A 13,249-nucleotide genomic window follows, 5' to 3' on the forward strand; every position below is an offset into this window, starting at 1 on the left:
TGAAGGCCAGGTGACCACAGAAGTGACCTTATGTGACTTCTAAGACCTGGTTCTTAGAGCATCTTGGGGGTACTCATTTCTGGGCCCCAGCACCACCTCACCTAGGGGAAGCCCAAGCGGCTGGAAGGACCACCCGGCTGAGGTCCCAGCCAACGGCAAGCACCAATCTGCCAGCCATGAGAGTAAATCAGTGGATCCTCCAGCCCCTCCTGGAGCCATCCTGGCTGATGCTGCATGGAGCAGAGATGAGCTGTCCCTGCTGCGCCAGGCTAGATTGCATGAGTGAAATGACTGTTGTTGTCAGACACTGAGTCCTGGATTGTATTGATTTTTTACAAGGAAACAGACAATGAGAAGGGTTTCCCTAACAAATGGAGCCCTGGGCAGCTGAGAGATGTCAGCAGCCACTCCCGTGAGACAGGCCAGCAACTACCTGATACAGGGAGCTTTAGATAGCATGGTTAGGAGCTGGTAGGGTGGACATAGAGGGAACATCTACATCAGAGAGAGGCAGGTCAGGTGACCTCTGAGCCTCCTCCCACAGTGAGATTCCACATTGAATTTCCTGAGCTGAGTGCTTAAGCACCTCCTAGCACCATCTTTTCTTGGAAGATCATTTTCTCCAATGAGATTTTACCTTTCAGAAAGCTGCCGGATCTGTGGAATGCCCATATATTTGTGGAAGTGCTCCAGAACATTCATTACGCCCTGAAGAAGATTAGCAACTTCTCCGTACTGCCTTCGCCTGGTCATGGCTCTGCAAGGAAACAGGAAGTTGAGGGTTCTAGAAAGACACTAAGGACACAAGATACAGATATGGACCAACCTAGTCTGGGATCTAAAGGAGACAGCAACTCAACTTATAATAATAATCATTCCTGAGCACTGAATATATATAGTCCTATGCACTGGAGGAGGGAAAAAAAAACAGCACCAAGTTCAAATCCATAAAGGGACATGAGCAAGTCAGGGAGAGTGACAAGGACATTTAAGTAGTACCAAGTAGGATGAATGCAGCTCTAGACAGAAGTCCAAGTCATGTGCTCTGGGAGGTACAAGACTGTGTGAGTGATGAAGTCTCACTGGGTTGAGAGAGGGGAATCTGAGAAGACTATGAATTTGGGATTTGGGTTGGGTATTACAGAATAGCTGGCTTTTGACAGAGAACAGGGGCAAGCATGTTATTACTTGACAGTTATGGCATTTGAGCAAACCAAACACATCTTCCCAGCATACAACAAAGAGCATTTATATGCACTTACACATTAACTCAAATCTGTACATTTTAAGCCAAGATTAAGCAACTCTGTGAATGTTTAGGTATGTTTAGTTTCCCTACTGCTAAGGTTAATGAAGCTTAAATAAAAGGATGCTGATAAAATCAACAGTTATAGCAAGGAAGGAACAAACTATCAGATCTAAATTTTTCATTAGGGTTGTGTTTTTTAATTAAATGTATAATTTATGACTTCCCTTATGAAGCACTTAAACAGACTGGAGCAAGTTCAAGCCAAGGAGCTAGTGGCTACTGCTGCCTGGTCTGCTGGTTTGGCGGAAAGCACGGAGCACTGGGAGAAAGGGATGAGGACACTGCTCTTCCAGTCACTAGCCAGGGATCGCTGGAGCCCATGCGACATCAGGGAGAGACCAGGAAGAGCCTGCATCCGACTCCCCCAGACTTTGGATACTGTGTCTATATTCCTAGGAAGGTGCTCTTTCCCTGCCCACCAGTGAGATTATGCTGAGGTTGAGACCAGGGGAATTCTTAGCCTGGGAGAGACCACAGGAGCAAACAGGAAGGTCAGAATCTTGCTGGTGAAGGAGGCTTTTGGGGCTGCTTCCTTGTGGTCAGTAACCAGCTCCTCCTTTTAATACTACTACTCATGTTCTCATGTACCATTCCCTACAGATGTTTTACAAGCCACACGGGAAGCTTCCGTCTTTGAACAAGTAGGTTGAAAAACAGTAAAGTGGGCTGGATGATCAATCAAGGATCTGTTTTCATTAGGCACCTTCAATGCCAGTGAAACTCAGCCCAAGACAGTAGGAAAACTTGCCGAGGCAGAGGTTGAGGTATGCGACTACACAGCCCCACGCCTCCTGTCAACCTCCAAGGTAGAGCTCTATCGCACGGAAATGACCCGTGTTCTAGCACCATTCTCCACAAGCGTTCCAGGTCCCCTTTAGTCTCCTCCAAGCCTCAGGTGTTTTTTAGATGTTAAGCACCTGAGGGCACAAAACAAAAGTGGTGTCTTAACATCTGAGACCGATTTGTAGGAAGTGAGGCAGAGTGGGGAGACGCTCCCAGCTGAGAAGCAAATAAACCTACGATGCCGTTTCCTCTGTGAGTCATTCATTTCCCACGGACCCGGGGCAGACTGCCTGCGTGCTTACTCGAGGGAATCCACGCCACCCGCCAGCATATGCAGGTGGTTCAGCGTTGTGATTGAGGTGGTCAGGTGGCGTTTGGCGTGATCTAACTGCTTAATGTCGCGGGTGATTTCCTTCACCTAAATAGTGCAAAACCACAGGAGAAAAGGGAGGATGGTTAAGATGGATGTCAACCCGTCTGGAAGTGGCCTCACAAGAAAACAATGCAAACAAAATAAGGACAAACACACCTCGAGTTAGCCCTTGGAGAAAACACAGGTGTTTTCCCAATGCAGACCCAAAATAATTTCCAATCAGCCCATTTACATTTAATTTGGCATTTCTTCAGCAGACTTTACCCGGGGCTACAAAATCCTCAGTTGTAAGAATGAAATGAACTTTATTCTTCACCCCAAATGGTGTGCTCCTAATAGTAACTGAGTGTGGAGCACACAGGGTCCAGGAGCCGAGGACAGGGGATCTCCTCCTGAACAAGGTCAGGAATGTACGCTGCCATAAGGACATTACCTTCTGGCAACGGGGCGACTAGGTTTGGTACAAAGTGAATAGTGTGAGTCGGCTAATTCTATTGAGATGTTCTTTATTCATGGAACTAGGGTTCATTGTCCAGTCTCCACAAAGAAAAATTTCTTCTCAAATTTCAAGAAGGCTAAAATGTAACGCATGCAAAATAAGCTTAACATAGGATCATAAGAGGAGAGTCTTCAGGCAGACAGAAGGCAATTGAGGGAGTAAAATTCCTACGGTGCTGCTGGTGGTGGTGGTGTAGGGGGAATCCAAGAGAAAGAAGCATTGCAGCTGGCAATGTTAGTACTGGGTTGGCCAAAAAGCTTATTCACTATTTCATAAGATTGTCTAGAAAAATCCGAATGAAATTTTTGGCCAACATAATGTATTTCAGTCACTAGAAAAGTACATTCAGTAGTGAGATGGGAACAATTCTCCAACTTTATTAACATCTAGGCGGACTTCTTCACTAAATCGTCTGAGTCCATGCTGACCAAGAAATTTTCTGAAGAGCAATTTGGTTTCCCAGGTTCTCTGACATCTGGAGCAAAGGCTAGCAGGCACAAACATTCTCCCATTAAAGACAGATGTCCCATTAAAAGCGAAAAAGCCCAGGGAGTTAAGATCATGTGACCTGATTTTTTAGTTTGATCAACCTTGGTGAAGCTATAAAGTAAAGGTTCATGACCTGAATACCTCAGTTCCACACTCACAATCCTGCAAGGCTGAATGGATCTTAACAGGAAAAGGTCTCTTTCCAGGGACTTGCCCCATCAAGTCTTCTCTCTATATGACCCACAGGCTACCAAAATGTCTCTATTTCTATTGCGGGCCCTGGGGGGTAAAAAACCTATCATGTGTTTACTAAATAAATAAGTTTGAGGGAAAAGAAGATCAAGAATAGATAGGATATAGGAGTGTGGCGCTATAATTGGATCACTCCCTTACCACCACAAAAAAAAATCCATGCCTCTCTTCCTGGGTTCCTTAGCTCTACTGCAAGTGTCAGGGGTCTTGAACTATATTAAAAGTCAGCATCATCTGTGACGCTTCTCACCCCTGTGTCACTAATCAGTCATTAAATCCTGAACATTCTTCCTTTGCCTCATCTCAAGAATCCGTCCCATTCCGCTCCTCCTCAGGCGCTCGCTGCTCCCAGCAGAGCAGGATCCTAAGCGCTCAATGAATCCCCACAATCGCATGACGTATGCATGACTATCACCTCCACCTCACAGTGAGGAAACAGAGGTACCAAGAGGGTAAATATCAGTAACTCGTTTGAGGCCCACAGGGAGTCAGGAGAGAGGGTGGGTCTGAAGGCAGGCGGTCTGGTGTCAGAGGCTGTGCTGCTCACTGACGATATGAAACTGACCCTCCGTGAGCACCACTGAAGCCGCCTGCTCCGCCCACGCTCCACACCCTGCCAGCTGCCGAATGGGCACTGACGGGAAGTGCAGGGTCCTTGGCGGTGTGACTTCGGGTCTGTTCCCGAGTGGATTATAATAAGACTTAGGGAGAGAAGTTTGCGAGGATTTAGGAGTCTGTGTTGGAGAAGGCAGTGGCACCCCACTCCAGTACTCTTGCCTGGAAAATCCCATGGACGGAGGAGCCTGGAAGGCTGCAGTCCATGGGGTCGCTAAGAGGCAGACACGACTGTGCAACTTCACTTTCACTTTTCATGTATTGGGGAAGGAAATGGCAACCCATGCCAGTATTCTTGCCTGGAGAATCCCAGGGACGGGGGAGCCTGGTGGGCTGCCGTCTATGGGGTCGCACAGAGTCGGACACGACTAAAGTGACTTAGCAGCAGCAGCAGCAGCAGGAATCCGTGTGACCAAAATGAGTAGGAGGGAGAAGATGACAGTAATAATGGCTTTCATTCATTAAGCAACTAACACAGCCCAGTACTATGCTCTGTGCTCCTCTGACAAATTCCTCTAGAGGTAGTTATTCTTCCTATTTAGAGTGGAAAAAACTGGTGGGCCCCTCGGTCGGCAGATGAACATATCCCTGGAGGGCACCACTGGTAGAGGGAGACCTTAAACCCCTCAGGCCATCTCACCAGTGGGATGCAGCCCACCCCCCAGACCCAGGTCCAGTTTTCAAGTGGTATCACATGTCGTACATCTGCACTGAGAAATGGGTGATGCAAACAAATGTCAGAGAAATCCAAAATGACTAGGAAACTATTTGGGGGAAGGAGAAGAAAAGAACTTTCCCTACTTAAAGAGAGGGCTGCAGATGCCGGGCAGCAGAGAGGGTGAGTCACTACGTGTCTCGTGGCTCCTCCTGAGTGGGTGTGGTGTGTCCTCCCAGGGCTGGAGTTGGAGATGTTGGGTGTGGTTGGTGGCAAGGGGGAAGAACAAGTCTATGAACCAGTACACGACTGGATGACAAGTCAACCTCCTCTGCTAGTACAAAAATGTCAGGAGGAAACCTCAACTCACCATTTGCTCTGATTTTTCTGCTTTGTCTTTGATATCTTTGATTTTTCCAAAAAGCTGCTGTATTGCTTTCTGGGCCTCTTCAAGTGCCTAGAATGAGAGGAATAAATGAAACACAAAGCAGCACTAGTCCCTACACTGTGATCAAGTGCAGCCTCAGAGGAAAATGTCTAAAGCTCTCTCGCTTCGTTGCACTTGTGTCGACGATTTCATCTGAGATCTCGGCAGCAGAGACAAAGGGAGTCCAGCATTTGGATACAGGCAGATAAACATTCTGGAGAAGGTGATGGCACCCCACTCCAGTATTCTTGCCTGGAAAATCCCATGGGCGGAGGAGCCTGGTAGGCTGCAGTCCATGGGGTCACTAAGAGTTGGACACAACTGAGCGACTTCACTTTCACTTTTCTCTTTCATGCACTGGAGAAGGAAATGGCAACCCACTCCAGTGTTCTTGCCTGGAGAATCCCAGGGACAGCGGAGCCTGGTGGGCTGCCGTCCAAGGAGTCACACAGAATCAGACACGACTGAAGTGACTTAGCAGCAGCAGCAGCAGAACAACATTCAGGGTTCTTGCCAAGTTGAATCATAGTGAACACCATCTCAGTGAACACTACACATACTAATGACAACAAATAAACAGGAATGCACATGTGCGTGTGTGCGTGTGCACACATATGCGGTAACCTTCAAAAGCCTGCAGAGACACAGAGGTGGCTCTAAGTTGAGGGCAGGAGATGCTCCAGATTTTGGAAGTTCCAGAAGATGGAGCCTTCAAAAAAAAAAAAATCACAGCTGTGCATGGGGACTCCAGAACTGTGGCCAACCTTAAAGACATTTCTAGGTACTCCACTTAAAAATCAAAGAACTTACAAAGGGACACAGAAAGCTAATGGTGAGCCAAATGTTTCCACTGAAATAAAACCCGACGAAGATGACACCCATGAAAAGCATTACAACCCACAGCTGCAATTGTGCGAGTCTGAGAAGGAACATCTGCGAAGTGGAGAAGGTGCTCAGTTGCACACTAGTAAAACACACATACCAGTGAGGGAGGCAGTGGCCTGAAGAACTCAAGCTTTATTTCATCAAACGCAATTCATTTATTTTGGATTTAAGCGTGGCCTGTCTTAACGGGGCCTCCTGAGCCCTTTAAAATGTAATAAGTCTGTGTGTGGCCATCTGTGCCTGCACGGAACAAACAGCCAGCCTCCCAGAGAAGAACACCCTGACCGAGGAAAGAGGAGAGCAAAGCTGTGATGTAGGCAGGAAGACAAAAGCCCTGACAGATTTGAACCTTCGCCTTCAGCAGAAGCCAGAGGTAGAGCTGCCTTTGGACTACAAACTAACACATTTTCCTTTCTGCTGAAAAACATCCTCAAAAAGCAAACTTAAGGCGGCTTCCTGGGCAGGTAATTCCTCCCTGGCTGGAAGGAGGGACTCTGTCTCCCCATCCTTCCCTGGCTTCCGAGAGGCTGCTTGTTCTGATGCTGGGACTACTTCCTCCTTCTGGAATATCTCACCTAGTGCGGCTCGGCCCTGATAGAGGTCTCTTCTGACTTTCTTCCACCTCTGGGATTGGCAGGCTGGGGACGAGGAATGCCGAACTGCCGCGTGAGACTGTGTCTCAGCTTCCTTTGACTGTTTGTTGCCAAGACTGAGGTGATGCTATTTGAATAAACAGCTGTTCATACCACCTCCCAGGGCAGGCAGAGTGTGCATCTGCTCTGCTGGATAGCTGAACTTGTATCTACCAAGGCTGGGGAGGCAAAGGAGCTTTTATACTGGTCATGTCTGCCGTCTGGACTAAGGTATTTCAATCATCAGACGGTTTGGTCTCAGAACAACAATTGGCATTGTTATCTGTAATTTGGGAAATGTTACCTGAAGAGGAGTAACCAGTCCAAATGGATGATGGAATGGAACTGGGTCTCCCTGAGCAGTCCCTCAACCCCATTCCCTTCTGAAAGGACGCCCCATTCAGCAACTGTGTCCTCTGTGCTTCCCACCATCCTGCCTTCCTCACTCCCAGATTCAGCACCCCCAAAACAGTTGTGGAGCAGTGACAGATCCCGCCACGGTCCAGCCAGAAGGCAGGTGTCTGAGGCCTCCCTGTGCTGTCACACACCAGCTGGACAAGCTCTCGGGGATCGGTGTCCTCATCTGCAAAGTGGTGACAATGCAACCTGCTTCCAGTGTTGCTGGGGCTTCAATGACACAATAGGTGTAAAAGCCACACGGATACTCACTAGGTCTATTTCCAGGGCTTATGACCAGCCTGGGCAAATGTATGTTTGCACCTACGGATAGATACGTACATTCATACATACACATTATTCTTCCCTCTCATTCACCACCTCTAGGCCTGCCCACTGTCAGACACTTCCTATCCTCGGTCACGGCCCCAGTGAATCCGTGCCCATCTACTGCACCTCGCCACCCCTCCTAGGAATTCTCTTCTTTATTTCTAATATTTACTTCCTCATAACCAGGATACCACCCCACTCCAGTACTCTTGCCTGGAAAATCCCATGGACGGAGGAGCCTGGTGGGCTGCAGCCCATGGGGTTGCAAAGAGTCAGACACGACTGAGTGACTTTCCTTTCACTTTTCACTTTCATGCATTGGAGAAGGAAATGGCAACCCACTCCAGTGTTCTTACCTGGAGAATCCCAGGGACGGGGGAGCCTGGTGGGCTGCCGTCTATGGGGTCGCACAGAGTAGGACACAACTGAAGTGATTTAGCAGCAGCAACCAGGATACAAGATTCTTCCGAGCACTGCTGACTACCATACTAACCAACATTAGAGTTCCTAAGATGATGACAAACCAAAATCAAGTTCTAACAAAATTAAAATGTGAAAAAGTAATAAATGATCTGTTTTTGTGCCAGTGCCATACTGTTTTGATTGCTGTTGCTTTGTAGTATAGTCTGAAGTCACAGAGCCTGATTCCTTCAACTTCATCTTTCTTTCTCAAGATTGCTTTGGCTATTCGGGTCTTTTGTGTTTCCATATGAGAAAATTCATGTAAGATTAGGACAGAAGACTGCCACCAAAATGAACACCAGGGAAGTCACTGATGACCTTGACAGGAACGGTTTCAGTGGAGTCAAGGGAACAGGAGTGGACAGCGGTGTGACAAAGTGGAGGCGGTGTGTATGAGAGCAGGGACCAGCAAATGACACCTCAGGGCAAAATCTAGTCTGCCACACCTGTTTTTGTAAACAGTGTTGGCTTGGATCATTCTAATCCCTTTCATTTAGGTTTTACCTGTGGCTACTTGTACCACATAATAGCATGGATGGGTTTTTGTTAGAGACCAGATGATATATAAAATCTAAAACATTTACTATCTGGTCCTTAACAGAAAAAGCTTGCTGACTCCTGGTTTAACTATTTTTCTCATAAAGCTTTTGATATGAGAAGATAAGAGAGAAAACGAGAAGAGGAGAAATTGATAGGGAAGTAGATGGGAGAGTGGGTAACGGGACAATCACAGAAGAGAAGGACTGTCTGAGTATAATTACCAATAGCTCCTTCTCACTATCCAAAATGACTCTGGTAACAAAGCATCACGTCAACTAAGGGCTTCCCTGGTGATTCAGATGGTAAAGAATCTTCCTGCAATGGAGGAGACCTGGGTTCGATCCCTGGGTTGGGAAAATCCCCTGGAGAAGAGAATAGCTACCCACTCCAGTATTCTTGCCTGGAGAATCCCATGGACAGATAGGCCTGGCAGGCTATAGTCCATGGGGTTGCAAAGAGTTGGAGACAACTGAACAAATAACTTCCACTACTTTCACCTCTACTACAGCATCTAACCAAAGCTGGAGCACAGTTAGAACTTGACAAATATTTGCCAACAGGCTTCCCTGGTGGCTCAGACGGTAAAGCATCTGTCTACAATGTGGCAGACCAGGTTCGATCCCTGGGTTGGGAAGATCCCCTGGAGAAGGAAATGGCAATCCAGTACTATTGCCTGGAAAATCCCATGGACAGAGGAGCCTGGTAGGCTACAGTCCACGGGGTCACAAAGAGTCGGACACGACTGAGCGACTTCACTATAAACCCCATGGGGTACTTCTCAGAAGAGCAGCAGTGCTGAGTTACTGCTTTGGATGAGCACAGCCCTCCCTAACTCCAGGCACCACTGTAAGCAATGGTTCAAAACCACAGCATCCCACTTTCTCTAACTGTTATCTATTTGGCTAATGTAAAGTCTAAGGCCCCCAGTGCTGCCAGAAATGAGTAATTCTCAACCTACTGGACCTTCTAAAAAATGTTTGGCCATTGTACGAGAAAGCACTGCAGAGGCCCCTGCTGGCAAGTTCGCGTCAAAAAAGGCTCACTTTTTGTGGCACAGCATCCAATTGCACAGAATTGTGCATCCAGTTCTGTGATCTTGTTGGTCACATCATGGTCTAAGGATGCGCTGATGGGATTAAAGCCAAAGTGTTCTCCACCCAAATCCCCTAAGACACATGACATTCAGTGAAAGGAAAGGTAAGAAGGGCCACATCCTATGTTTCGATCTCAGGTCTGAAGAAGTTTCCACAGTCCTTTCTCAGAGAAAGGGTTTCTGTCTCTCTTTCTCTCTTCTTCTCCATCTGGCATCCTACCAGAACTGTCTCTGCTTAAGGTACCACTTTTTCAGCAAAGAAGTAAGACTCACACCATCTTACATTTCACAGTCTTAAAGAAAGATAAACTGTCTGCCAGATTTTTTTTTGTTTTCAGCTGGAATACTTTTGCTTGTTATAACAATGTACTGAAGTTGAGGAAATTTAATATAATTCATTTTCCAGAGTCCAAAAGGTTCTTCTGAAGTATTCGCTCCATCAAGCAAGTCCATTCTCAACACCTACCCCAATATTTGATATCTAATAATCAATCACCCTGGAGGAGGAGTGTTTTGTAGTTGGAAATATCCTAGGACCTACAGAAGGTCAAGACTTTACTTTTAAATGACCCTAAAATGTTTTTATACCTAGCTAATGAGAAAACGTGCTGAAAGAATGATTCTGGCACTGCCCCTAGACACTCATTAAAATAAAATGTGGCTTACTTTTCCATTCCAGGCCGTTTGTGGATTAAAAACAGAACTAATCACCAAAAATGTCTGCTTTCAATCCACCCTTAGCGGAGTTTCTGAATTGAGCACTGGAGCGTGGCTGCAGCCTGCATCGGAGGATGCTGTTAGGAAGCAGTGACTGTGGCTGTCCTCTTTACTGACTGAGACTCTGCAAACGGGAGATTCAAGGCAGCCCACTGAGCTGGCCTAGAAGACTCAGCAGAATCAGTTATGCTATCTCTGTATTTTTGTGCATTATTTACTGTAACCATTATTCTTAATTTTCCTTGCCTCCTGAAGCAGGTGCTGAATGGTCTACCTAAGCCTCACTAGGTCATGGGCATGGAAGATAAGCAGTGTGGAACCTGGCACAGACCTCAGTGATTCCTTCTTTTTTCACCTCTTTCCCCCTGCCGCCCCCCAGCACTGTTGTCTGCCACCTGTGTAGACAGAGAGGACCTGAGCCAATGAAAATGCTTGGAGAAATTAACCTCCCCTCTGGCTCCTAGATGCACCTAATTTCACTCTGAGAGAAGTATACTGCCTTTATCCTGTGAGTCCACAGGATAATAAAGGGCAGCCTTTCAGAGAGTGAAAACTGAGATCCCATTTGCTGCCACCACAGGAAGGAGGAAGAGGCTGCTCATTTTCAGAACTGATATGGCTTTAAGTTCTCTGAAAAAAAAGTAAGGGGCTAATGTTCAAGGTGACTGGAAAGAAAATGATATTTTCCCACTTACTCTGCTATCATTTCTGTTATTCAACTTTCCGTCTGTCAGTTCCCTTCCTATTGTTTGGAAAGGCCATGCACAGTATTAGTAAAAAGCAGGGGGTTCTTGAACCGGTAGACAGGGATTCAAAGGCCAGTCTTGCCACTTATTGCGTGATTTCTGTCCAGCCACTCAACCTCAGCATCAAAGAGGCACAGACTCATCATCCCTAGAACAAGGACAACAGTCCCAACCCAAAGACTTGTCAGGAAGGAAAACAGGGCTTAGCAGTGAACACCTTGGGTACTGTTTACTCAGTACATTGCCTTCCTCCTGGGAGTTTTCCTCTATGTTCTAACAGAGTTGGCCATCCCAGAGGCAGACCAGGCCCAAGCTGGGCCACTTGGAACTTTTCTGTGATTTTCCACAATGAATTGGGAAACAAAGTTCATCTCTCTCTGGTGAAGGCAGCCCCAGGATGTGAAATTAGGGTAGATGGTAGCTGGTCTCCAGGTCGAGACGATGAAGCTGACACCTGGAGAGACAGACCCAGAAAGATCCAGGGCCATATTCCAGGGCCACCTTCCGTTGTTTGATAAGCCTGGCAGCAACACTATTCTTTCACAGGCTACTCAAACGACACAGTTAGCCTTCCAGGGACTCCCCTGGTGGTCCAGTGGCTAGGACTCCACAATCCCCGTGTAGGGACCCTGGGTTTGATGCCTGGTCAGGGAAGTAGATCCCACATGCCACAACTAAGACCAGGAGCCAGCCAAATAAATAAATAAATAGAGCCTTCCAGGCGATCCTTTCACCTAAGCCAGTCTGAACTGGACTTTGTCTTTTGTCACCCAGAGAGTCCTGACGGAAGACTCAGTTCATCAGTGGGGCTCACTAATGGTAATTATTATTATTCCCTGGTTTCCCAGATGGAGTGTGACATTTCAGATGAGGCTATCTGTCTAAGAACAAAGGCTGATGACCCATATTTTAGAGCTTTGCAAGTAGGCTGGTTAAGTCCAACATCTGCAGGGCACACAGAAGGGCGGCTCAAGGATCTGGGGATGATCTCGCCACATCATGTTGCAAATGAGCCATTCTCCAGGGGAAGAAAACTTCAATCTCTTGCTCACCCCATCAATAAAAAGTGAGTGTCTACTGCCTATACTAAAGCTAGATACTGAGAGAAAAAGATTGTTAGATGGGGGACGTATCTTTAAAGAGCTTGTGAGGGATACACAAGAAATATGAATAGAAGTAACTACAAGATGAGACCAATAGAAAGAGGTATAAATGCCAGAATCATTTGGAAAGCAAGGGATTCCACGAAAACATTGCAAAGGGCGACCATATCTGATGAAGCCTAAACAGGGGCACCCTGGACATCCACTAAAGGCAGACATCTAGGGGTGAGTATGGAATGGCTCTTCTTTTGACACTGTTGGCTGGCCTGGCACCACTGAGAACTGTTGCTATGGAAACAAAGCATCCCTAGCTGAAGGAGAGGTGCTTTAAAAAAGTCTCAGCAATAAAAACAATGCAGCCTGTGCCCCAAGATCGAGCCAAACAGGAGCAGAGGCTCCAGGAATCTCACTGCCGTGGATGGCTGCATGTGCACAGCATCACGATCCTCTGAGGCCTCGAACACACCAGGTACCTTCCAGGTCTGGCAGCCCTGGTCAAATGCCAGATGGGCACCCATCAGCGGTGAAGCACTGGATGCTAATACAAATTCTTCCACAGCCCATTCAGAAACCCTGGGTATAAAGAGGCTTTATTTAAAGCACAGATTTCTTTCCAAGTTTGGGAACCAAAAGAATGTAAAGGGCAAAAGGAGTAATTTTCACCTTATTTGTTAAAAGGCTCTGTTCCACCTAAGTTACTTTAATTTATGATTTCTGCAAACCACATCCCCAAAGATGTGAACCAAAGGGTTCATTTTTATTGTGTTTAGGAAACAAGCCAGAAGTTAAAGTCCTAAGACGGGGCTGGGACACAAACTCAGCAGTACCCAAACAAGACTAAACATTTACATTTTACAGTTCTGCGTATATCTGTTATCGCCCGTAACTTAAAATCTGTTTGCCCTGAAATAGCGGGGTGTGGGGAATGTACTCAAGCACAGCT

General features: G+C 46.8%; 1 protein-coding gene across 6 annotated transcripts in view; it reads right to left on the reverse strand.

Annotated features, from left to right (window-relative positions):
• VPS53 (VPS53 subunit of GARP complex) overlaps positions 1–13,249 on the reverse strand; it is a 124,904-nt gene that overhangs the window by 90,889 nt on the left and 20,766 nt on the right. For 5 of the 6 annotated variants that reach the window (XM_055576995.1, XM_055577001.1, XM_055576999.1 and 2 more), the window contains exons 5-7: positions 5,346–5,432; positions 2,395–2,510; positions 638–757 (exon numbers count right to left, since the gene is read on the reverse strand). In XM_055576995.1, coding sequence (XP_055432970.1) covers positions 638–757; positions 2,395–2,510; positions 5,346–5,432 — 323 coding nt within the window. Of the gene's footprint in view, positions 1–637; positions 758–2,394; positions 2,511–5,345; positions 5,433–13,249 lie in introns of those variants that run through there. The other variant, XM_055577000.1, reaches the window with a different exon arrangement.

Source organism: Bubalus kerabau, chromosome 4 (genome assembly GCF_029407905.1).
Source record: "Bubalus kerabau isolate K-KA32 ecotype Philippines breed swamp buffalo chromosome 4, PCC_UOA_SB_1v2, whole genome shotgun sequence".
NCBI lineage: Eukaryota > Metazoa > Chordata > Mammalia > Artiodactyla > Bovidae > Bubalus > Bubalus kerabau.